This window comes from Oryctolagus cuniculus, chromosome 5 (genome assembly GCF_964237555.1).
Source record: "Oryctolagus cuniculus chromosome 5, mOryCun1.1, whole genome shotgun sequence".
Taxonomy (NCBI): Eukaryota; Metazoa; Chordata; class Mammalia; order Lagomorpha; family Leporidae; genus Oryctolagus; species Oryctolagus cuniculus.
Genome location: NC_091436.1, coordinates 168792824 through 168819639, shown reverse-complemented (window position 1 = coordinate 168819639; position 26816 = coordinate 168792824). Strand labels below are relative to the sequence as shown.

Sequence of the window (26816 nt, the reverse complement as noted above, 5' to 3'; positions counted from 1 at the left end):
CTTCCAGGTATATAAATAGCTATTATCCTCACTCTACAGTTGGGAGAAAGGAGACGCGCACGTCGTCCCAGTCTGCCCGGGGCCCCCGATGTGGGCAGACAGCAGCCCTTTATGAGTGTCCCGTGGTCCCTGCGCCACCACTGTTCTGCCAGTTTTCCTTCCTCCCCGAGCTCGGTGAACTAAGTTTCATGCTGGCGCCTGGAGAGATGCCACATCTTCTTCCTCCACTGTGACTGTTTCTGACATAGATACTTCCCAACCAGGGCGGTCCAAGCGGATTCAAGTTGTCACAAACTGGAAAGCTGGAAAGTTCGTGTCATCAGCGGAGGAAAGAGGTTAATCCGTCGCATCTGGACCCGCTTACACCATCTGTTACCAAACGCTTTCCAAGTCGGGCGGTGGCGCACACACAGGGTTTCAGAGAACAGGGGTACCACGCCTCCAACGTAAGCCGTGAGCACTCCTTGTTCCTAAAGGGAGTGCATCCTGCTCCGCTGGTCCTGTGGCACAGGCATGCGGTGATGGCACGGCAGAGCCAGCTCAGAAGGCTTCAGCTGCCCCAAATTAGCAGCCGTGGAGCCGACCTAGCCAGTGAGCCCTGAAAACAAATCCGTGCACATTTTTACACCTGGCTACTTCTTCAGTGCTGACACTGGTTGTCTCTAAATCTTTGAGATCTGTCCCGAGGGCTGAAGAGATCGGGTTGTCTACACAGGGCACCGTTAGCGTAGCGAGCCTTGCGGTTTCTTTCCTGGTCCACAAGGTGACCAGAAGGAGATCTGAAGCCGGAGAGATGGGCACGAGGAGGCTCCAGGCCGCTGTCCTCCAGCACGAGCTGCTGGTCACGCAGAAGGAAGGGGACCTGCTGAGGGTGTGCGTCAGCCCTGTGATTCTGCACACGGCCGCGAGGCAGAATCCCCAACAGAACCGGCCGTGTGCTGTCCATGGCGCCATCCGGCTTGGGGGTCCCTGCTCCTTCACGGCATCTCATGAATGTTTCGTCTCCTTTCATGATTTGCCTTGGTGCAGTCCCCAAAACATCACCACAAGTAAATCAATGCAATGTGGACGATATTTTTCTCATGGGAATGATGATAAAATCAGAGGTTTATTTCTAATCAAGAACAAAGCATCAAACAGAGAGCACAGAGGAGCAAACAGTCATAAAGGCAAGGATTAAACAACCACAAACCTCAATTACCTCATCTGCAAAATGGGTATAATAATGGGCTCTATCTTATGATATTGAAGGTAAACGGAGATAACGTAGGGGAGGCAGCCAGCACAACACGGGGCCCAGCACCTGGTGCGTGGTGGTACAGTGCTGGGTTAAGTCCTATCGACCGTGAGTTGTGTTGGTTCAGGATCCCCTTGACAGTGGTAAAAGCAGGTGCTGGCCTCACTCCTACTTAGCAACTGGGATGACAGAGGCCCACACATGCGAGGCACTTGTCTGCGCCCCCAGATCCACACTCACATGGCCAGCGGTGTCGGCAGTCTGACCAAACCCGTCGCCCAAACTCGGAATGCCCGTTCTCCAAGGACGGACAGGTGAACTTCAACCAGCTGATGGGAAATGAAATTAAAGTCCAAGAGATTTGGTGCAAAGCACTTTGAATCCATGCAAATGAGGGATTTTCAAGAAGTTTGTGGAAAATGTGTGTTACATAAAACTTCATGTGGATTTTGATTTTTCTTGCACCAAAATAAACATATTTTAATTCTGTTTTTTTACACAAATTTTCTGAGGTACCCTCGTAAAGTTTTTAATAAATTACTTTAATATCACTTCATTTGAGGGGATGAATGATTATCTGTAGTATGCATATTCTATAAATAGAGATCTCTGAACATTTTTTCATAAATCTTCAATTTATTATAAACAAAGCGAAACTCATACAAATGTAAGTCAGTTGAGCATGATATGAACCCCAAACTAATTCCCAGAAGAAATATGTGCAGTAATTTGGAGAGACTTTATACAATAAATGATCTACAATATTATAAAACACTGTCTAATAAAATTTGAGCTTTTTCCTGAATAAATTTCTTAAAGAAATCGTGTAAAAGTATTGCGGGAGGTTGGTGCCCCACACATGCTGCTGTTGTTAAGAATGACATTCGAGAGATCCCGAATAGGCAAAGAAATCTTATACAACAAAAACAAAGCCGGAGGCATCACAATATCTGATTTCAAGACATAATACAGGGCAGCTATAATCAAAACAACCTTGTACTGGCAAAAAAAAAAATAGATATGTAGACCAATGGAGCAGAATAGAAACTCCAGGAATCAATGCACACATCTACAACCAACTTATCTTTGACAAAGGAGCTAAAACCAATCCCTGGAGCAAGGACAGTCTCTTCAACAAACGGTGCTGGGAAAACTGGATCTCTGTGCACAAGTATGAAACGAGACCACTACCTTACACCTTACACAAAAATCTACTCAAAATAGATCAAGGACCTTCTATGACCCAACGCCATCAAATTACTAAAGAACATTGGGGAAACACTGCAAGACATTGGCATAGGCAAAGCCTTTTTGGAAAAGACCCCAGGGCACAGGCAATCAAAGCCAAAATGGGATTGCGTCAAGTTGAGAAGTTTCTGTGCTGCAAAAGAAACACTCAGCAAAATTAAGAGGCAACTGACAGAACAGGAGAAAATATTTGCAAATTATGCAACTGATAAAGGATTAATATCCAGAATCTATGAAGAGCTCAAGAAACTCAACAACAAAACAAACAATCCAGTTAAGAAGTGGGCAAAGGTCTTGAACAGGCATTTTCCAAAAGAGGAAATCCAAATGGCCAACAGACACATCAAAAAATGCTCGGGATCAATGCAAATCAAAACCACAGTGAGTTTTCACCTCACCCCAGCTACAATGGTTCTCATACAGAAATCAACAAATAATAAATGCTGGTGAGGATGTGGTGAATAAGGTACCCCAATCCACTGTTGATGGGAATGTAAACTGGTCCAGCCACTGGGAAAGACAGTATGGAGATACCTCAGAAATCTGAATACAGACCCACCATATGACCCAGACATCCCACTCCTGGGAATTTGCCAAGGGAAATAAAGTCAGCATATGAAAGAGCTACCTGTCCCCCATGTCCATTGCAGCTCAATTCACAGTAGCTAATATATGAATCAGCCCAGACATCCATCAACTGATGACCAGATAAAGAAATTATAATTTGTATACACTATGGAGCACTACTCAGCTATAAAAGATGAAATGATGTCTTTTGCAACAAAAGGATGCAACTGGAAACCATTATACTTAGTGAAATAAGCCAGTCCCAAAAAGACAGATACCAACATTTTCCCTGATCTGTGGTAACTAAAAAAGTATCTAAAATGTAATGAATTGGAGTGAAATGGACGTTTTGAGATTCGATGATTGTTTACAGCCCGTGTCTCTACTGTTGAGGAACAGTGCTTTTTCTTCATACTATTTGTTTAACCGTTTACTTAGTGTAGGGTTAATCTTAGGAGTATAAAGTAAACTGAAGACAGATCTTTGTAAAAATTAAGAATGGAAATAGGAAGGGAAAAGGAGGAAAGGTGGCAGCGTGGGCAGGAGGGAGGGTAGGGTGGGAAACATCACCATGTTCCTAAATTTGTATATGAAATACATGAAATTTTGTACCTTAAATAAAATTTTTAAAATAAAAGGTAAGTTTATTTTGGTGCGAAAAAAAGAAGAAGAAGGACATTTGAGGGGCTGACGTGTGGAGAATCAGGTAAATCTGCCATTGGTGATGCCAGCAGCCCGTGCTAGAGTCTCTCTGAACCCCAGCTGCCCCACTTCCAATCTAGCTTCCTGCTAACGCTCCTGTGAAGGCAGAGATGATGGCTTGAGTACTTGAGCCCAGCTACCCACAAGGGAGATCTGAATCGAGCTCTAGGCTCCTGGCTTTAGTCTTGCCTATTGGCCATTGCCTGTTGGCTATTGCAGCTATCTGGGGAGTGAACTGCTGGATAGAAATCTATTTCTGTCTCTTCCTCTCTCTCTCTGGTGTTCTCACTTTCAAATAAATCCTTAAGAAGAGGGATTGAGTTCCTGGCTTCTGACTTCAGCTTGGCCCAGCCTCAGCTGTTGTGTGCATTTGGGGAGTGAACCAGAAACTGGGAACTCTGTCTCTGCCTCTCCAACTAAGAAATAAAACAAAAACGAAAACGAAACATTCACTGAGAGAGAAGAGATGCACAATTCTGAGATTATATAGCCTGAGTAATATCATCTCAACATACTTCCAGCAAAGGTTGACAGGAGAAAAATGGAAAACTTGCCAACTCTCAGTTACCCCAGCATATAATCAACCCTATGAAGGGGTTTGATGAGTAGTTGTGGAAGGAATTGGTTAGTAAAGCCAATGCTTTTAGCCTGGCCCTTGTGCAGCACATCACGTGGTTTGGAATGGTGGCAAGAGAGCCCCTGAGAGCCCTTTCACTAGTGAACTCCTCGGGGAGGCTGGGCTTCCCACCGCTGCTTGTTTGTCCGGGCGTTCTGTTGCAGGATGCATGTTAACTGCTGAGCTAAGCACCTGCTGCTAGTGGCATTTTTATTCCTACCATGCAATGTTTCCCCTAATATTGAGCTTCTTAGTAGAACTGCTGCTGCGGCTCTCTGCTTACATAGTCCATCCCGATGTGATGCGGGGCCCTGCATAGCAATTCCGGGAAGACATGTCTACCCAAGTCCAGAACAAGAGGAGCGCTCCAGGTGCTAGAACTCTTTGCTGGTGGACCGTGAGCTCACTGAGATGACAATCCTTTGTGACCCTGGTTAGTAGGAGGGTTCTCTGTGCCCACCTCATTTATTCCAAGATGTGCTGAATCCAAGCCCAAGGCCCTGGGATGTTGCCACCTGCACCCAGCCTGGCTCAGCCGTCAGCCCCTCCCCATCCAGGGCTCTGGAAGCAGCCGCAGTCATACAAGCTCAGCTCCACACTTCACAGGATGCTTGCTAACATTTTCCTTGGAGAGATTTGCAGTTGGAGGAGTTTCAGGTTATTTATCATAGCACTTGTGCAACCAGAGATCGTTCCGGGGAATCTTGCTTGGGAGCCAGGAATGACCTAACTTCTCTCACCTTCAGCCTCTCTTTCCTCTGAAGTTTGTTCACAGATTGACTCAGGACCCGCCTCCCATCCAGAGGCAGCTAGGGAGCACTTCACACCTCACTGGGAAGCCGCAGACCTGAGTTTTAGGTCGTGCGGGAATTCGTAAAAAGGAGCTCAGCGCACCATTGCCACAGTTGCTGTGGCAGGCAGAACTTTTTACCTCTGGGAAGTTGAAGCCTGATGTACTTTGGATTATTAGGCAATGCTAAACGTTGAAAATGCAAAATAGGGGGGCCAGCATTGTGGCATAGCAGGTAAAGCCCTGGCCTGCAGAGCTGGAATCCCATATAGGCACCTGTTTGAGTCCTGGCTGCTCCACTTCTGATCCAGCTCTCTGCTATGGCCTGGGAAGGCAGCAGAAGATGGCCCAAGTCCTTGGGCCCCTGTACCCGCATGGGAGACCTGGAAGAAGCTCCTGGCTCCTGACATCAGATTGGCTCAGCTCCGGCCGTTGCAGCCAGTTGGGGAGTGAACCAGCAGATGGAAGACCTCTCTCTCTCTCTCTCTCTCTGCCTCTCCTTCTCCCTCTGTGTAACTATGACTTTCAAATAAGTAAAAAAAATCTTTAAAAAAATGCAAAATATGAACATGGTCTAATGTAATTCTTTCCCTCTCCAAATGTCTGCAATAGCCAGGGCTGGGCCAAGCTGAAGCCAAGAGCCAGGAGCTCCATCCGGATCTCGCACATGGACGACAGGGAACCGAGTGTCCAGACATCATCTGCTGCCTCCCAGGTGCCTTAGCAGGAAGCTGGATCAGAAGTGGAGCAAACCCTCATTCTGATGCTGGCATTGCACATGGGGACTGCAAGTGCTGCGCCACAATGCTGACCCCTGCTACCACCTACTGAGTGCTTTCTGGACACGCAGCTTGCCGCTTTATCTCTCTCCTCAAGAAAGAAAACTTAAAAATGGAGTAGCATTGGTGTAGGGTCTTTAAAATTGAGCTGAGAGGTCATTGTTAAGTTGGGTGCCAGACACGCCTGCAGCTGAACTTTGTAGCTAGGACCCCGTCCCCAGATGCACACTGATCTCTACACTGGGCCAGACTGCAATGCTAGTATTGCTAATTATCTGTGAGGGCTCCTGATGCCCCGAAGGTACCAGAAGACTGAACAGCACCCAATCCCTTTCTCACTGCCTCTTGATGGCACAAATCACAAATCCAAACACGAGAGTGAGGGAGCCAGCAGCCCACCTGGTGGTTTTGACCTTGGAGTACCTTTTCAAGGTTGCTTACATCTACGTCTTCCTGGACTGCTATAAACACAGCTCTCTCTGCTCTTGACTAGGCTGACTTTATCCCAACATCTGTAGTGTTGTTGGCAGGACCCAGAGCAGCTTAGATCCCTCACTACCTGCGGACTTGCTGCTTTGTGCTGGCCTGGACCTGACGCTCCCTGCAGGACTGTGGCGCTAAGTCCTGGACTCCGCCTCCCACTCTGAAAACTTTCTTGCCACATGTGCCTACAGCACTGAGCTTCCCACTACAGTCACCTGCGAACACACAGGTCACCTTCTGTGTTGCTCAGATCCAGATCCTACCCGATTCATCGTGAGTTCACCGGCACTCAGCATGGTGACAGATCAAATTCAAGTGTTCAGATATTGGATTACTAAACCAATATGCCATCCATAGACAGGCTCACTCAGCTCTCAGGACCTGCAGGCAGGTTGCCCATCAGAGGCAGTGGAGAGGGCTCAAGTTTATACAAACAGAGATTGGAAACTTATTTCCCTGACTTGTTCTCATTTTACTCCTACCTGCCAAGAGGCGCTGAAAATGCCAAGTCATGCAACTGGGTGGAATAAATAGCCTAACCCAAGTAAACAGGACAATGTATACATGTAAAAGGATACACAATAGGCGACGATACAGTGTAACAGAAAAGCTGCCCACGGTACTGAGGCATTGTTCCAGCAAGCTCTAGGCCTTTTGGCTAACAAAGCTTCATCGGGTAACTGTTTGCTTTCTCTTAAGCACTACAGTTTTCCTCTGAATGCAAAGTTTATCTCTACACCTCCTCTGTACAAATCACAGTTCAAGTTTAGTTCTCAAGACGGAGACTAACTCTGCTTAATGAAACACACATTTCAAATCTCAGCAAACCTTAACAACAGATGTTCTGCGCCCAGCCTTGGAGTGTGTTTCTCCTCCAAGCCAATGGTCTCCTCCTGGGAGTCAGGGACTGAGAAATAATTATAGGCGGGGCCTGCGTTGAGGTAGAGTGGGTTGAGCTCCTGCCCATGACGCTGACGTCCCATATGGGCACCTGTTCGAGTCCCAGCTGCTCCAGTCCCAATCCAGCTCCCTGCTGATGCACGTGGGAAAGCAGTGGAGGATGGCCCCAGTGCTTGGGTCCCTGCCACCCTGTGGGTGACCCAAAAGAAGCTCCTGGCTCCTGATTTCAGTCTGGCCAAGCTCTGGCCTTTGTGGCCATTTGGGGAATGAACCAACAGATGGAAGACCAATCTCTCTCTCTGTCTCTGTCTCTGACTCTCTCCCTCTCTGTGTAACTCTGCCTTTCAAACAAATAAAAAATAAATTTTAAAAAGAAATACTTTAAACATGTATTTCAATATGTGCTGGGCACTGATACATGCTTTGTAGGTTCTGACCTTTTTTAATCCCAAATCCGTAATGTGGGCTCTATCATTATCACTCCCATTTTATGAGGGGGGGACGGGGGGCGGGGGAATCACAGGACTCCTACCTTGCCCGAGGTCACACAGCTGTCACGTGGCAACCCTGGATTTGAATCCAGGAAAGTGCAGTTTGGAGCCTACATTTTACTTTCAAATTTCCTTTTCATATAGATGAACATGCACAGGTGACAACTTTTATTACTTTTTTAAAAAGATTTATTTATTTATTTGAGAGGCAGAGTTACAGAAAGAGAAGGAGGGACCCAGAGAGAGGTCTTCCATCTGCTGGTTCACTCCCCAAACGGCCACAACAGCTGGAGCGGGGTCAATCTGAAGCCAGGAGCCAGGAGCTTCTCCTGGGTCTCCCACGTGGGTGCAGGGGCCCAAGCGCTTGGGCCATCTTCAGCTGTGCTCCCAGGTCATAAGCAGAGAACTGGATCAGAAGAGGAGTGGCCAGGACATGAACTGGCACCCATTTGAGATGCCGGCATTGCAGGGAGAGGCTCAACCTACAATGCCACTGAGCCAGCCCCAACTTTTATTACTTTCTTCCAACCTTTTTTCCTCAAATGCAAGCATATGCAAATGTATCCTCACATTTCTCACTTTCTTCCATTAAAAAAAAATGGTGCCATACACATTTGCTTTTCCATGTTAATATATCTTAGAGCGCTTTCCATATCATTTCATAAAAATCTTTATCATTATTTTATTTTTTAAAGATTTATTTATTCATTTGCTTGAAAGGCAGAGCATCAGAGAGGGGATAGGGAGACAGAGACAGAGATCTTCCATCCATTGGTTCACTCTCCAAATGGGTTCAAGAGCCAGGGCTGGGCCATGCCAAAGGCAGAAGCCAGTAGCTCCATCTGAGTCTCTCAAGTGGGTGGCAGGGATCTAATCAATCAAGTCATCATCTGTTGGCTTCCCAGGTGCGTTAGCAGGAAGCTGGATCTGAAGTGGAGCAGCCAAGACTCCAACCAATGTTTCAATATGGGATGCCAGTGTCGCACGTGGGGGCTTAATCTGCCACACCACAACCCCTGGCCTGTTTCCTTCTTTGATCCACATTCTGTCGTATGAACATGCTGTTATTTAATCAGCTCCACACTGATGGAAACTTAGGTTGCTTCCTTTTTTTGCTGCTTGTACAATGTTCCCAAGATCTCGTGGTCCATCTATTTTTTTATATGTAGATTTTTTTGTGTTGGGTGAATTTCTGGAAGCGGCATTTGTAGTTCAAAAGATAAATGCTTTTATGATTTTCCTAATAATGAATTCCCCTCTGCAGGAATCAATTCACGCATCTTCCTGCAATTTGAGCTACTGCTTATTTTTCTCATCAACAGACTTGGAATTTTTGCTCATTTTATGCAGATGAAAACGCACTCTAAATTAATTCACATTCCTTTTATCATGAAGCGAAGTACATTTTCATATGTTTAAGGCTTGTTTATGACATTTTCTTTTCCATGAGCTGTCTTAGTCATATTCTTTGTTGATTTTTAAAGATAGCTTTTTAAGACGTACCTGAAAGGCACACACACACACACACACACACACACCATGTGATTGGCAGGAACTCAACCACGTGAGCCATCACAGCTGCCTCCCAGGGCCTGCATTAGCAGGGAGTTGAAGTCAGGAGCTTGAGCTGGGAATCGAACTCACGCACTTTGATTTAGGACACTGGGCTAAATGCCCAACCCCTTTATTCATTTTTGAGTTGGTTTGTTCATGTTTCTCTTATTGAAATCTGGGCTATTCTTCTAACCACTTTGCTACAGTAACTACCAATGAAAACTGAAGACATAGTAATAAAAATGATAAAAATAAAAAAAGAATTGCCTTAGGCAAAAGTCAAAAGATTTTCTTGATTAGTTTTTACATTAAGCTCGATCCATCAAGTACTTTATAGGAAATGTTCTACAAACTGTAGTCTATATGTTATATATTTAACATATACAATGTTTAGAGATGACAGTGTAAAAATGTCAGTCAGAGATGTCTATTCAGACTCTAAACATTTCATTCACGACAAGTGATTGATCTACTTCCATTTCTACTCGAAGGGTAAATGACCTTTTCGATCCAGAAGAAATGAAGGAAAATTAAAGCTTTTCTTCTGCCATAGCCCCTGGAGGGCGTGCAGGTGATTTCCCGTGTCTGGGTCCTCCAGCGTGTGCCACTTGTCCTTCTAAAGTGCTCACACAGCTCACACTGACAAGGAACTGACCGTCTCAGAAGCGAGGACCTGCCGGTTTCTGCACCAGTACCAAGCTGTTGTGATTCTGTAATATGTCTTGAAATCAGGTGCTGTGATGCCCCCAGCTTTATTTTTTATTGTTTAGGGTTGCTTTCACTGTTCGGGGTCTCTTGTGGCTCCATATGAATTTGGGGCTCATTTTGTTCCAGATCTGAGACGATCATCTTTGGCATTTTGATTGGGATCACAGTCGATCCGTAAACTGCTTTTGGTAGTACGGGCATTTGATGATTTTCATTCTTCCGCTGCATCCCAAACCATTTGAGCATTGATAGCTGCGACTCTCAGGCTTGAGGCGCCAGGTCACCTCTGCCTGTGACCGCTCAGAGGGGAAGGCAGCACTCCTAACGTCTACCTCGCGATGTCTTCAATACCAGACTGCGTTTCTGGCCTCTCTCCCGCTTCCTGAGCTGGGGAAAGGAGGAGGAAGGGTCCAGGACTCGGAAGAGCGGGGTCAGGATGCACGCTGTCTCTGTGCTTGTTTGGTTAGAGAGGGGAGGCAGAGCTCTGAAGAAGATGCACTCAGCGTCCGCTCTGTGCAGGATGTAACAGGCACTGAATGCTCCTGGGGCAAGGGCGTGTGTGTGTAGGAGAAAGCGTGAAGGCACCGGATCCACGTGTGGATCAATAGCAGGGGCCTGCAAGGTGCCCAGAGCCTGATCTCAGTAGAAGTTTCCCCTGTTCGTAGCTATGGTACGGCATTTCTGTTATTTGCATCTAGAATTTACCGTCTTTTGAGTTTATTGGTTAGTGTGGAACAGGCTCAAGCTTACTTTTTAAAAAAAAGATTAATCCCACTCATTTAATTCTACTGTATTAGAGAATAAATTCAAGTCATTAAAATTCTTGTTTTTTGAGAGTCAAGACATTGTTTGCACACACCTCCAGCCCAAAAGGGACGTCCTGTTTGTATACGTCCTGTGCAGGTGCACTTATGGTAAAATCCGCAAACTCCACCCCTGCAGAGCTCAGCAAAATTGTTTTCCAGCTTCATCCTCTTTTAGATGGGGAAGCTGTCTGTGATGAGAAAATGAACATCAGCCAGCTACCTTCAGAATTCTGAAGATGGCATAGAAATTCACTGGTGGTGCTACCAATGATGCATTTCACCATGACCAAACAGAAGCGAAACCAGACATAGTAAATCCTTTTTACATTTCAGTTTCATAGCTTTCTTTCCCTTTAAAAAAAATTATTTATTTGAAAGGCAGGGGGTGGGGCCGGGGGAGAGAAAGAGAGAGAGAGAGAGAGAGAGAGAGAGAGAGAGAGAGAGATCTTCCACCTGCTGGTAACTCCCCAAATGTCTGCAACAGGTGGGACTGGCCACGTTGAAGCCAGGAACGTGGAATTCCATCCAGGTCTCCCATGAGGGTGGCAGAGCCCCAAGCCCTCGGGTCACTTCAGCTGTTTTCCCAAGAACATTAGCAGGAGCTGGACTGGAAGTGGAGCAGTCAGGACTCAAGTCAGGGCTCTTACAGGACGCCGGTGTTACAGGCAGCAGCTTAACCCACTGCACCACGCTGCTGGCACCTGAAGCTTCCCTTTATGCCCTGCTTGCAAGCTTGGCCTTTAGGAGATGATTTGATCTCACTTGAGACTGACTCCTGTCTCAAGTTGTGTCCCAAAAGCTCGTAGTGGTGTAGAGATGTTGCTGCGGATGGGAGTGATGGTTTAGAAGCGAAAGCTCACCATCGGAGAGAACAGTGCCCTTCTGAACTTCCCGTAGATGGGATGCAAACTCCACCCTCCAAGACTCCACCTGCCCTTGCCCTGTCTGCCTTCCCACTCCTCCCCACACGTCTGCCCCCCAGCCCCATGGGGCCTCCTTCAGCTGTGCACGCACACACACACACACACACACGCCTCTCCCCACGGGACACCACCTCTGGGGCATCTCGGGCTCTGGCTGAGTTTGGAGCCATCTCTTCCCTCTCTCCTCCCTCAGCCTTCGCTCTGGTTGTCAAACACCCCACGATCTTAGAGTGCAGAAAATCCGTCACCACCCCCAGATCTTGCCTTGCAGTGCTGACAGAACTGTGTGCTGTCCAAATTCCCTGCCAGAAGGTGAGCTCCGTGGGGCAGACAGACCTCGTCTTGGCGCTGCTGCACCCCAGCGGCACACACAGAGGGTCAGGGACGGGGTCCGCAGCGCTGCCCTGGCCTTGAGCTCCTCTTTCAGCGAACTCCCTGCTCCGCACTGCAGATGCTGAGACAGAGGCTTGCTGGGTGAATGAACGAGTCATGGAAAAGCTGTTCACTTAGACACAAGTCAGCAAATACCGAATACAGGTCTGAAATATTCTTCTACTCAAGGTGTTTTCCCCCTGCAATTCTCTTGCAGAAAGTCACAACTCCAGGGTGCCTGGACCGTCCCCCCCCCCCAAAGCTCAGTGGACGCCTCCTCGAGGGGGCTGTGGTTCCTCCGGGACGGGGCTGCTGCCCCTTCGTGACTCAGAGCTCCCGAGAGCTGAGGCTGCTCACGAGGCCCTGACTCGTGGTCCGCTTCTGAACATCTGGGTCGCTTTTTTTCTCTTCTTTTTTGCTGAGTCTGCTTAGCCCACAGCAGAGAAGGGAGGAGTTCACATTACATCCTGAAGGCTCCCAGAACCCGGCTGTTCTGCATCCCAATTCAGAAAACCCCCTGGTGGGGCTTCTCCTAACAGGATGCTCTCTCTGCTTATTGTCCCGCAGCCCCAGGGGACCGGGACACCTCCCATCTAAGTGTAAAGGGAGCAGCCTTTCACACACAGAGAGACACACATACATGCAACCCTACACTCACCCAACACACGTCCATACACCAAATACCCACACACAACCTGCATGCATCCACACCCAATTCACAGAGAACCCAACACCTACAGATACTACACACGCAGCATTGACAAACCACTCTGTTCACAGAGTGAAATACACTCCACACACACACACACACACACACACACAGCACCCACCACGCCTCCCCCCACCAGAGGGGGCCTAACCATTCTGAATCCTGAAATGAGGTCCTGGAGGACCTGGCTCTCACATCCTTCCATGTCCCCTCTCCGTCTAACCGGCCCCTGTTTGGTGTCCTTTGCCAGAGGCGGTTTATCTCTGGCCAGGGAAGGTGTCTTCAGCTGTTCTCTGTTGCTGTGAGGAAACTCCCGAGGCCAGGTGCTTGATGAAGGAGCGGTGTCTGCAGCTCACAGATCTGAAGCCCCAGGGCCTGGTGCTCTCTTCTGCTGAGCTCTGCTGAGGGCCCCCGGCGGCGGCATCACAGAGCGGCCGAGTGTCACCGTCACCGTGGGCCCAGGTGAGAGAGGAGAGGGCACAGAAGCCAGAGAGGCCCAGAGGCCACGCCTTCCTGACCACGCGCCAGGAATTCCAGCACACCTGTCTCTACCATCTCCGCGCCTTGCGGTAGGACTGTCTCTCACCTCCTCCTTTTGAGGACAGAGCCGGCGTATTACACCACCGGCAGACGGAAGCCATTTCGCGATTTTTCCTAAGACCACGGCGATTTAAGAGAGCGTGCGGGAGCCCCTGGGACAGCAGCGTCTCAGCACAGGGGCGGCTCTCCGGACGTGCAGGTCCAGCCTTGTGCTGTGAGTGGGGCTGCACGGAGCTCGCTCTGCAGCCCGCCCACCCCTCCCCCAGCCATGTTTGGAGCACGTGGGATCTTGCGAATGTGAGGCTCGAGGTCTAGTTCAGCTGCACCGACAGAGGAGGCCCGGGAAACGCTGCGCCTCCCGCCAGGCCCTGGAGCATCCTGAAGCTCCTGGCGGACTCTGACCTTGAACTCTGCATTCAAGGACGGCGCGTGTGAGCACAGCCAGGCAGAATGAGCTCGGGGGCTGTCATGGTCTCATAACGTTGGGTGTCCCCAGAAGGCCCATGTGTTAAAAGCTTGACCCTGAGGGGGTGACGTTAGTGGATGAAGGATGGCACTTAATCCAGTTAGAATGTCTGAAAGTGAGGCCTTGGGAAGGGGTTAAACAAAGAGGAGGGGACAGAGAGAGGTTACAGCTGGATAGGAGGAGGATGCTACAGTTAGCAATAACCTGCTGTGTTTTATTTTAAAGATTTATTTATTTTATTTGAAAGTCAGAGTTACACAGAGAGACAAGGAGAGGCACAGAGAGAGAGAGAGAGAGAGAGAGAGAGGTCTTCCATCTGCTGGTTCACTCCCCAATTGGCCGCAACTGCCGGAGCTGCACCAGTCTGAAGCCAGGAGCCAGGAGCTTCCTCTGGGTCTCCCATGTGGGTGCAGGGCCCCAAGGACTTGGGCCATCCTCCACTGCTTTCCCAGGCCACAGCAGAGAGCTGGATGGGAAGTGGAGCAGCCGGGTCTCGAACCAGCATCCATATGGGAGCTGGCACTGCAGGCAGCGGCTTTACCTGCTACACCACAGTGCTGGCCCCCTGTATATTCCAAATTAGCTAGAATATAAGACTTTGAGTCTGCTCAACACGAGGAAATAACAAATATTTTAGATGGGACGCATTGATGACCGTGATTTGATCACTGCAGGTTGTATCAAAATGTTACACTGGCTCCCATAAATGTGCACGATTATTATAACTCCATGTTTAAGACTCCCCCATATAGACACAGGTTTGAACTAAGGATCAGGTGTCACAACGGTGGGGATGACGGGGGAGGGTGTCTCCTGGTCTTGTAGCCTGATGTTGCTCTCTGGTCTGTGCCTGAGCACAATAGACCACTTTTGTCTTACAATGAAAAGCTACTGGGCCTGCAGGCCTCCCAAGGTTCTGGTAGAATGTAGCTTTCATCCCTTGCAAAGGTTTAGGGAGTATCTGTATCCCGTCTCCTGGGCACACACGTCTCACCAGGGCCTTGGACAGACTTGTGGCTTCCAGATAATATGGGGCGGTCAACATGCTGCTATCAACGGCGGGCAGCGCGAGTTCTGCAGGTTACCCCACCGTCTCAGTCCCCGCGAGCGGCATCTGCATCGGGACAGAGGCTGGGAGGGAGTCGACATGGGCAAACCAGACTGTTGAGTCTTCAGATCAATGGCCACACACAATGGGCCTAAGGCTGATTTCGCCTGGCAAAGGCATCGTATCTGGGCTAGCAATTACAGCTGCAGCTGCTGTGTAATCCAGTTTGACATCTGCCAGACCTCGCTGGCTTCTGTAGATGCCAGGCGTGCGAATTAGGTGGAGATAGGGTGGAAACCACCACCGTCACCCTTCACATCTTGGTAGGTGGCACTAATCTCAGTCCCTGGGATAGCATCGTTATTTGCGATTTCTTTTCTTGAATGGGGTGGATACTTCCAGTTAGCCTCCTATTGGCTCTCAGACCACATCAAAGGACTATGGCGGGTTGTTTCAACAGTCAAGTACGATGCTTCTACATTTGGAAATGGAAGAAATGTCTGTGACATTCCCCGCACACGGGGGACCACTGAAAGTGAGACCCCAGGCCAGGGCCTCCTGCACACCCTGACCCCGTGAACAGGATGACACGGTAGCAGCTGCATATCTGCGAACACTCAGCCCTGTACTCAGCACTCCTAAACCACTTGAGTATGTGCCTCTCCCCATAGGACGTGGCCCAAGTAAATGCACACAGGTGGCGGAGGTGCATTTGCGGAGACACGGGGAGTCCTCAGCACACACACGGAGTGGGATTGCCACGTCCTTGCTCAAGGACATGAGGCTGTCCTGCAGTCGGTGGAGCCCAGCACGGAGGACTTGCTCCACTCCAGGGACGGGGCCAGGGAGCAGGACTGGAGGTTGCAGAACAGAAGCACACTGCCTTTGCTGGCTGCCCATCTCGCTTGTGTTCAGGACGCCCTGGAGGCTGCTTGTTCTGGGAATTGTGTCCCCCTTGCTGTGGACAGCGAGCACCACCAGTTTGCCTTCCTTGTTTCGGGATCTATCATCCCCACTGCTGTGTAGGAAGCCAGTTCCACAACCGGCCCTGGGTGGCCAGGAACACTCACCCCGGGCTTATCAGTGATGCGAGTGCCTCAAAACCAGCGCACTGCTGATGCCTTTTGGGATCTCCTGTGGCACACATGTGGGTAGTTCAAGGCCACCCTGACCTCTTCTGCCCATGTGTGTAGCCTCTGGTCAAACCCAGGCACGTGGAGAGCTTTTGAGGCCGCTGTAGCTGTTCCACCTTTTTGATTCCACATTAAGCACAGAGCAAGCGAACCGGCCCCTTGCTTGCCTTGGAGACCACCGCTGTCACCCGCACACCCAGGATCAAGCGACCCCCTTGCAGCACTGCCTGGCCCGCCCAGGGCAAACAGCTTCATGGCGGAGCTGGGAGGGGCTCGGCCAACGGTCAGACTGCCCAAAGGATTGTCCTGACAGCTTTCCACCTGGTCGCTGCTGCGGGGGAAGAACATGTTAACCTCATCCCATCCAGGGGAAGTACGTTCATCACCCTCTGACTGATAGCCACTCCCAGGTTGAAAGGAGAAGCAGATTTTGACTTAGCAAGAATGGCTTGAAGACACCTGACTGAGCTCTACCAGGCCCACAAAACAGGTTTGACAGAGGAAGCGGAAGTGCCCACAATCTGGCTGTCAGGGAGGACAGCAGAGCCTGGAACTCCGTGTCCCCACCTCCGGCACCATGACCTGCTTGCCTTGGGGGCTGACGTGGCTCGCAGCAGACGGCCAGGGATGGCTGTCGACTCGGCTCTGGATTTTTCCACCTTTCCTGTTCTGTGGCCACATCGATGGGCCTCACGTGATGCCAACCCTGGCAGCCCCTTGCCACCTGCCAGGGCCCCCAGCTGCCCACACTGTGGCATCAGTCGGAAGTGAGGGCCTGGCCGTATGTGGGCCACCGTGCTTCCAGCAGAGACCAAATCAAAGAGTGGGGGAGGGGTCTAATCATCCGCAGACCACACGGGGCCGGAATGGGAATCCAGGAAAACATCGTGCAGGCCGGTAGAGTCGTCACTGACGGCCAGGACACACAGGTCCCCAAACACTTGGGACCAGCATGTCTTGGAGGTTTTTGGATTTTGGAATATTTGCATATGCATAATGAGAGACCTTCAAGTCTGAAAACAGTGTTTGATTGTCTCACATGCGTTAGCTGAAGATGATTTTGTAAGTGTCTTTAGTGCACCTGTGTTCTCACTGCAGTCCATCACATGAGGTCAGATGTGGAACTCTCCACTGTGGCCTGGTGGATTCAAAACATGTCAGTTGTGGGAGCGTCTCAGATTGTGGGTTCTCAGGTTGTGCATGTTCAACTGGCACCACCATGGGTCACCATCTCTCCTGGCCAAGCATGAGTAGCTTCCAATGTTTCTGAGGGTAAAATGATACTATTAAATGCAGCCGGGGAGTCTCCTAGCCTTTACCAGCCCACACTCCAAGGTAAGCTGATTGCAAATTTTTTTTAATTTCTGTGCAACACAGAGAATATAACTTCATAACTTTAATTACAGTGTAGTTGAAGCCTTCCTGATTTTCTTAACTTAAAAATTGCTTATTAATTAAAATTATCACCTACTAGTTCCTTTAGAATGTCTTTAAAAATCACTCAAGAGGGTCTGGCGCTGTGGCGTAATGGGTAAAGCCATCGCCTGCAGGGCCGCATCCCATATGGGCGCCGGTTCGAGTCCCGGCTGCTCCACTTCCCTTCCAGCTCTCTGCTATGGCCTGGGAAAGCAGTGGAAGATGGGCCAGGTCCTTGGGCCCCTGCACCCACGTGGGAGACCCAGAGGAAGCTCCTGGCTCCTGGCTTTGAATAAGCGCAGTTCCAGCCATTTCAGCCATCTGGGAAGTGAACCAGCAGATGGAAGACCTTTCTCTCTCTCTCTCTCTCTCTGCCTCTCTGCAATTCTACCTTTCAAATAAATAAACAAATATTAAAATAAAACCACACACATTATGTAATAAAAGAAATCACTCACGAGTTTTGCACTCCTCTGTAGCACCATCCAGGTAGCTTATACATATTTGCTAATTACTTTTTATTTAAATAAACAGATACCATGAAGAATTATAAAATGAAAATTGTTCTAAAATTTATTTAAAATATCTTTCAGGGGTGGATGCTGTAGCACAGCAGGTTAAACAGCCTCTTGGGACGGCAACACCACTTTTGAAATACCTCTGCGTCCAGTACATCCTCCTGCTAGTGTACCCTGGGAATCAGAAGGTCGTGACTCAAGTGGGACCCCACCACCTCCCAGGTAAGAGACCCAGGTGGAGCTCCAGGCTCCTGGCTTTGACCTCCCAGCCCTAGATCTTGCAGGCGTTTGGGGAGTGACCAGTAGATGCACGATTGTGTGTGTGTGTGTGTGTGTGTGCCTCTGTCGCTGTCCCTCTGCTGCTCTGCCTTTCAAGTGCATGAAAATAAACAAACATTTTAAGACTGTCTTTCATTTATGAACAATGTCTGTGAACTTCCTAATTCATACAAAAAAGTTTTAAGTAATCATGGATCAAACTTCCACCAACACCCTAAGTGATCTTCTTAACTGTGTAAAAATCACATTTTGTCATTTAAATTGGACAATTAAGAATTTCTCTTTGATGTTGATCACAACTTTCAAGAATGATAATTAATTAACATATGTATTTAAGTTGAATGATGCACATATGTCAATTATCTCTTTTGAGTGCCACATTGTTAACAAATGAACAGCAAGTTTGTTCACAGCTATCTGTGAGTGCGGGAGAAACACTTATGTGCCCTGATATTAACAGGTAGGCGGATACAGGAACATCCTCCTCCGCCGGGCCTCGCTCTACAGCTGTTTCCTACGGAGTCCCCGTCAAGCTAAGAAGTAGAAGATACTGGAGGTTAAGATACATTTCAGTTGTCCCAGCGCCGTAGAATGGTCTGCAATGCCGTGACTGAAAACTTTGTCAATGTATTAGTTGTCCTTTTCAGGAGCGAGAAAGAGCGAGAGAGCTGCCGGTGGTTTGAGAGACCCCAGACGCACACTGAGACTGAGACAGTGCAGCGCGCGGCACAGGGGCTGGGCTAGGAGGGCGGCAGTGGCAGCGAGGACGGGGACTTCTCTGCTCAGTTCTCAGCGGACTCCGCCTCTGAAGCCAGGTAAGCAGCCAGGTGAAAAACCAGTTTCACACACTGTGAAGAAATTCCATCAACTCGGGATTATCGTGTCAAATCAAGATGACATGCCTCTCATTCTCTGAGAACATGCTGGTGGCTGGAACTTAGCAAATACTGCTCAGAACGGCACCAGCCGGGCCAACCTGCCGCGTCCCGGACGTGTCGCGGCTCGCCGCTCTCGTGTGGCTGCTCGCCGCTCTCCGAGGGCTTGTCAAATGGTTTACTTAGGGAGCTGCAGAGCTGGGCAGAGCTTCCCCTGCCTCCTCCGGAGCAGCTCCCTGTGGTCAAAGCAGAGGACGCTGAAGACAAACTTCTCGCTTGCTTGCTCCATTGGTATCAGGGCTTACCTCCCTCTCTCTCCTCTCTCTCTCTCTCTCTCTCTCTCTCTCTCTCTCTCTCTCTGCGGGCAGCAGCCTATGTTGAGGCAGTTTTCATGTTGCTCTGGAAAACCCCTTAATGATTAACTCTGCTTTGCCACCCTAAAGTCAGAGCTGTTTTCTCCTTGGTTTTCTTTGTGGAGAAGGAGCCGGCGTGTGTTTGGGAATTCTGGGAAGGCGGGAGTGAGCTGGCAGTGTTCTCTCTAAAAGGCCAAGGCCAAGGCCCCACTCTGCATTGACAGTGAGCAAGGCGAACACAGAGATTCATTTTGTTTTCATTTCTGCTTCTTCTGTGTGGATTACGAAGGCTAGGAAAGAACACTCCAGAAGACGAAATGAAAGCCCATCAACTAAGAGTGAGGCAGGACAGGAGCGAGGGGAAGAGGGGAGCCTCCTGTGCCCCTTCTGGAGCTGGTTTTGAACGGGAAAGAGAATCGGCCTAGGCACTCCTCCGGCAGGACCCACTTCCTACCTTTGTAGCTCGTGCTAGTGCCCCAGTGTCTGACCCACCTCTCCTCTCCTTCATCCCTTTCTGTTTCAACAAATCAAATTCTGCCGCCCCGTCACACACCTGGGACGGAGCCAGAGCTATTGCGCATCTTTGGAGAGGAAGTGGCACAGCCCATGGGCAGCCTAGGACGTAGCCCTGAGACCACCTCAAGGCTCCCAGGCACTAACACATGGGCACTGTGTCCCGAGCTAAGAGAGCGGCCCCCAGAAAGGTGTCATGCTCCCACCAATTGGCAGGAAGTATGGGGCTTTCATCAACATTTTTACAGGACCTCAGAGAAAGCCCTTTCGAGAAGGTTCAGAAAGGAAACATCACACTAGGGCAAGCAGAATCAGTTCGTACCCTCCCCTTGCTCTTCTCCCTCCTCCCTCTCCTCCACTGAGAAATCTACAAGCCTGAGACCCTGTGGTCCATCATCAGACCTTGCAAATGTGGCTCTCTGACATGAGAAAGTGACGCATTCTTTGCCCAGGAGGATGTTATTTTCATGAAGCCTGCTGAGATGGCAACCCGATGCTATGTTTACTTTAAAAAAAAAAAAAGATATGTATGTATTTATTTGAAAGGCAGAGTTACAGAGAGAGAGAGAGAGAGAGAGAGAAGATTGGGGGGGGGGAGAGCAAGCAAGAGAGAGAGAGAGAGATTTTCCATCTGCTGGTTCACTCCCCACATGGCCACAATGGCTGGAGCCAGGCTGATCCAAAGCGAGGAGCCAGGAACTCCTTCCAGGTCTCCCAAGTGGGTCAGCGGGACCAAACACTTGGGCCATCCTCCGCTGCTTTCCCAGGCGCATTAACAGGGAGCTGGATCAAAAGTGGAGCAGCCGCCATATGGGATCCCATATGGGATGCCGGCACTATAGGCAGCGGCTTTATCCACCATGCCACAGCACCAATCCTCAATGTGGAAAGATCAGCGCCCCTGAACTTCATAAATGCCTCTTAGAATGACCTCATTCAAGCCCCACAGCAACGCTCCAGGTGAGCTCGTTTTAGTCCCATCTCCAGGTGAGGATGCAAAAGCACAGAGAATCGCGCGGTTTCCCCCAGGTGACATCGTAGAAAGGAGTGCAGCCCACATCTGTCCAGCTCCGGTGGCTGAGCTGTGAACCAGCTGTGTCAGTTCTGCTCTACACACACCTTGGCTGAAAACCTTCACCTCCCCAGGCGTGCGAGTGGATGTTAAAAGTCCACCTTAATTAGATGCAAGAACCGAGCAGAACTTACCCTGGGCTTACTGAAACAGGATCTAGCAAGCAAAGAGGGAATCATGGAGGAGGTTAAAGTCAGAGTGTCCTTGAAGAACTGCATGGAACTAGCCAGACCGTGAGAGTGAGAATGAATAGGGAGGGCAGACAGGTGGCAACACTGACGGGTCCCTCGGGGACGGGACACAGAGCCTGGGTTTGACAGCAGGTGCAATGAACTGTGGTTCGTTCACCCATCCGATAGTTATTTCTGAGAGCACCCTGTATGCTGGGTGCACAAATGGTGGTTGGAACCCAGCAGCCAACGAGCCGGGCGCGGCCCCTGCTCTCACAAACCTCACATGCAAGTCAGGGGAGAAATGACGGGAGATGTCCCGTACTTCAGTCAGGCAGAGCCCCCTTCAGTTGGCATCCTATTTCCAGAGCTGTCTGTCTTGCTTGCTAACAGATTTCCAGATGGCGATGATGCAAAGATGTAAGCTGTAGCTGCCTGTTGCAGTTCTGCCCTCTGATACCTGTACTCCATGTTTCGCAGTGCAGTTCTGAATAGCTAAGATATGCAGTCATCCCAGAGGTCCATCAGCCGATGACCAAAGAAAAGAAGGTATACATGTGATGGATACTACTCAGTCATAAAGAGCGAAATCCCGTCTTTCTCAACAAAATGGTTGCCAATGGAGACCATTATGTTTAGTGAAGTAAGTCAGACACAAAAAGACAATTACCACATATCTTCTCTGATTTGTGGTAGCTAATATATAAAGTACAAAAAAACCCTTAATGTGTATGCGTGAAACTGACGTCTTGGGGTTTGATTACTGTTTCAGCCCTTGTCTATACTCCTTGGAACAGTGGTCTTTTTGCTTTTTACTCGTTGAACTCTTTATTTGGTAGAGGATTAAGCCTGCGATTATGAAGTAAACTAGAAATACTTAATCCCAACAATTAAAAGAAAACAAGAAAAAATAAATAAAAGAAAGGAAGAAAGAGGGAAGGAAGTAGCATTATGCTCTTGGAGCTGTATCTGTGGGAGATTAGCTCGCCGGGGAGCGAGGTCGCAGGTCGGGGAGCAAGGCCCGCACGAAGCAGACGGCGCGCAAGTCGACGGGCAGCAAGGCGCCGCGCAAGCAGCTGGCCACCAAGGCGGCCCGCAAGAGCGCGCCGGCCACGGGCGGCATCAAGAAGCCGCACCGCTACCGGCCCGGCACGGTGGCGCTGCGCGAGATCCGGCGCTACCAGAAGTCCACCGAGCTGCTCATCCGCAAGCTGCCCTTCCAGCGCCTGGTGCGCGAGATCGCGCAGGACTTCAAGACGGACCTGCGCTTCCAGAGCTCGGCCGTCATGGCGCTGCAGGAGGCCTGCGAGGCCTACCTCGTGGGGCTCTTCGAGGACACCAACCTGTGCGCCATTCACGCCAAGCGCGTCACCATCATGCCCAAGGACATCCAGCTGGCGCGCCGCATCCGCGGGGAGCGGGCTTAGGCAGCGCGCCTCCGTTTTCCATCCTTGGCCCAAAGGCTCTTTTCAGAGAAGAAAGAAAGAAAGAGAGAAAGAGAGAAAGAGAGAAGAGAAAGAGAGAGGGAGAGAGGGAGAGAGGGAGAGAGGGAGAGAGGGAGAGAAGGAGAGAGGAAGGAAGGAAGGAAGGAAGGAAGGAAGGAAGGAAGGAAGGAAGGAAGGAAGGAAGGAAGGAAGGAGAGAGGAGGGAGGAAGGAAAGAACTGTATCTATGAACTACACAATCCATTCTCTTTATAATAATAAAAGAGAATGAAAAAAATCTGCCCTCTGTACACGAAATCCTCTCTCTCAATAAATAGCCATAATATACGAGTGCTAAGAGTAGCCTTGGAAACCACTCAGTCGATGCTTCTCATTTCAAAGGTGAAGAAACCAGAGGTCCTCAGAGGCAGCCTCTTGTGGGCAGAGCTTTGTCTCCTGCCTAGGCTCCCCGGTCTCAGCCGAGCCTGTCCCGTGTGCCTCCTGACCTTGCCCCTTGCTCTCCTTGGCTTCCCTCTTTCTCTGTGGACGCCTCGCCGTGTGAGGGTTGACGTCCCTTAAGCACCCAGCAGGGCCCCAAGCGTGTCAGCCAGCGATCGGTCGGGGCAACCACCAGGTGAGTTCCCCAGGTTCCCCGACAGCCTGGGTACTGAGCCAGTCAAGCCCGAGCGGAGCAGAGACAGGAGGAAATGGAGAGGGGAGTTCCCACTAAAATACATCATGAATTCTCTCCTACGGGGAAGAGTCATCCAGCCAGGTACATAATCTCATCTCCCTCTCTCTGACAAACAGGAATCTTTTTTCGAGACAATGTCTTAGTTCATTTTCTGTTGCTAATAACACAGCACCACACACTGGGTTAAGTTTTAGGAAGAGAAATCTACTTCACTCAAGATTCTGATGGCCGGGGGCACAGCAGGTTAAGCCACATCTGGCCATGCCAGCGTCCCCTATCGGAGTGCCGGCTGCTCTGCTTCTGATCCTGCTCCCTGCTAATGAGCCGAGGAAGACAGAAGATGACCCAAGTGCTTCAGCCCCTGTGTGAGAGACCCTGGGCCTCAGTCTGGCCCAGATCTGGCTGTTGCAGTTATTTAGGGAATGCACCAGCAGATGGAAGATCTCGCTCTCGCTCTGTCTCTTAAATAAATAAAAAGTCTTTCAAAGCAAAGATTGTGATGGCTGGAAAGTCCCAACCTGGTGGCGCTGGTGGCTGGCAAGGGGCTCCCGGTTGCAGCACAGCCTGGCTGGGGAGCTGATTAAGTCCAGCAGAGCAAGCCAGAGGGCTGGCCTCGCCCTGTGACACATGCTCTTGGAGTAGCTAGCCCCGCCCCTCATGACCCAACCCTCTCCCAAGACACAGGCATGAATGCCTTCAGTCGCAGGGACACTGTGACTAGTTACTTTCCTCTGGGCCAGGCACCAGGGAATGTCTTCATGTCAAGGGCCGCTTGGATATTGATAGTATCACTCATGGGGCAAACATTATTGTCAACTTAAAAATTAGCCTCCTATAGATTTATGAGATTTCAAGTCCCACCTGCAGTTGCCTTGTCAAGGCCAGGCCTAATGATTTCACGGGCCTTATATGGCCCAGGGTTGGACGTTCCCACTCCTGCACCCTAGGCTCACCACCGTTCAATCCGATCATGTTGGGCACCAGGCCGGCAAACTCTGTAAACCGGAGCAAGTGGGTGATGGAGAGAAGCCAGGAACAGCAGGTGTCATGGCGACCCCCACACACCCTCTCCTGTAGACACTCTGGAAATACATCCAGGAGTCTGGAGGAGGCCCAGCCACGCTTGCCGGCAGGAGGAAGCAAGTCTTGGTCTCAGACCATCGACAGGATCGCCCAGACACCAACAGCCACCACCACACAGGCCAGAGAGGTCTCTGGACTTGCCATGCTTGGTGCAGAGGAAATGCAAGGCATGGAGAAAACAGTCCAAAGACGATGCTTGCTCCAGGACCACGTACAGCCACCCCAGAAACAGGCAGCCCGAGGACAAGGCCGTATAACATGCATGGGCCAACATCAAACCATTGGGCTAATTGCTGCTCCAGCTAATTCGTTTGTCATGACCTCAGCCACCCCTTCCTCCCTACTTGTAGTTCCAGAGAATCCCAGAGAAGACCGTGTATCCTCTAGCTTCTCACAGATCTGGGAAAAACTGGGCCCAGTGTCCAGAGATCAGCAGTGTCTGCGCGGTCCCAGAGCAGTCCCGCTTGACGACAGCTCCCACTCAAGGGCCTGCGAATCGCCCGTCTAGAATCAGAGCCAAGACACTTGTGAGCACACAGTTTGTTGCTTTTTCTGTAGCCCGTCTGCTGAAAGATAAATTACAGGGAGAATGAAAACAACGTATCGCCTGCAGCGGATTATCCCTTGCTGAGTAACGCCGGGACTTTTAACTCAGCTCTTTGAAAGGAGCGTGCTGCCCGTGGGATCTCTTGGGCTGTACCTAAGATAGCGTCCACGCCTCTGAACTTTGTTAAGCAAAGCCTCTGATCTCACAGACCCAGAATTGTTTATTTTCCCTAGGCCAATCGCACATGCTTGGGTGTACGCCAACCCTGTACCAAAGGCACACAGGTTATGATGAGGTTCAGGGGAACAGATGGGGGTGGCGCTGAAAGACACACGGGAGTCCATTCAGGTCCGCCAAGGAGGCCCCCGACCCCCCAGAGGGCCAGGGTTCCCTCCGAGACAGGCCAGGGCAGCGCTGGGAGCCACCCCTCTCCACCCCCAGCCTCTGGGGCTCTCGTCTGGCAGGCACATCCACGGCACTGTGCAGAGGCCAGGCGTTGACGGTGCTGAGCCAACGGGGAAGCAGGAGGAGAAGCGGTCCCGCGACCGCCCTCTGCCAACCTCACGCCTTCTCTGGACCCTTTTCTCTGCCGTCATCCTTAAGTAGATACCCAGAAGCGCATTTTAAACTCAGCCAAGTGGTTCTGGAATTAGAAGACCTACGTCGACTACAGGAAAATCGCCCAAGCGAGAAGCAAGACGCTCTCGAATGCTTTCTGGAAAACTTGATTACCGTGCGGCCAGAGGGCTGAGAAAGGGCGTGGCGTGGGAGACCCCGGCAGACTCCGCGTGACCCTCTGAGAGGACGCTGCTGAGTACAGAACAGAGGGAAGAGAGGGGCGGCTCAGCCTCCGGGCTCTGAGCTCAGCTCCAGACCCCGCCTTCCTCTGGAGGGGAGGGGGCTCTAGAGAGGAACACGGGGGCTCCAGGGCCCGGTTACCGTCTGGCTAGCCTGCCGGAAGCCCTGGCTGCAGCGCTGGCTCGTCTCTGGGGAGGCCCCTTCCTGAGAAGGAGGGCTTGTCTTGTGGGGAGTGACACACAGAGACCACCTGCGAACAGTGTTTATAAACCGCCCTGCAGGGACTGATTGATCTCACAATGGAGCCCTGGAATATAAACACTGCATTATTCTACAAAAGACCGTGCACAATACCACCTAAGGCCCTCTGAGAATAGCTCGGGGAGTCAGAACGGGAAAGAGGCTGCTTAACAAGAAATAGAGCTCCTTCTTTTTAAGCAATGTTAATATTAACTTTGCCCACAGGGAGAAAAATAGCATTTTAACTGCAGAGTTATCTGTTACCTCTCCAGACACTGGGACATAAAATTGGGGCAGAACTCACTGCTCCGACTCTGCTAATCTGGGGGCTAACCTGCTTTACCGGGGTCCTTGGCACAGGAGTTGAATGTGCGCGCATCTCGGAGAGTGTGTGTCTGCGTGCGCACATGTCCCCTGCAGGTACTTACTTGGGGGCCCCCCCGGGGGGGGGTTCTGAACTGGCAGGTGAGAATGTGAGGTCAGAGAGGGGACCTACATTTTCTCCATGACAGCAAGGAGGCAGAGAACAAAAGAAACAGCAAGGGGAGAGGCGCGGGAGGGAAGGAGCAGAGGAGGGAGGAAAAGGGAGGTGAGAGGGTGGGGTTGGGGAGCAGCCTTGCTTGTCCCAGGCGAGACCCTGTCAGCCGTGACTCTGGCCAAGTTCATTTCCTGGGGCTCCAGACAATCCATTCACCGCTCAAAAAGGAAACTTCTGTGGTGTGAATGCAACTTGAAAACAACGCTGACTTCAGAACAAACTAGA

At 50.3% G+C, this 26816-nt stretch overlaps 1 protein-coding gene across 1 annotated transcript; it reads left to right on the top strand.

Moving 5' to 3' along the window:
* The first annotated feature begins 793 nt into the window (after window positions 1-793).
* LOC100354642 (histone H3.1-like) lies at window positions 794-22695 on the top strand. The gene is made up of 2 exons (XM_070074948.1): window positions 794-871; window positions 22252-22695. Exons 1-2 carry the CDS (start codon window positions 794-796, stop codon window positions 22693-22695), a joined length of 522 nt encoding a protein of 173 aa, XP_069931049.1.
* Window positions 22696-26816: the final 4121 nt, after the last annotated feature.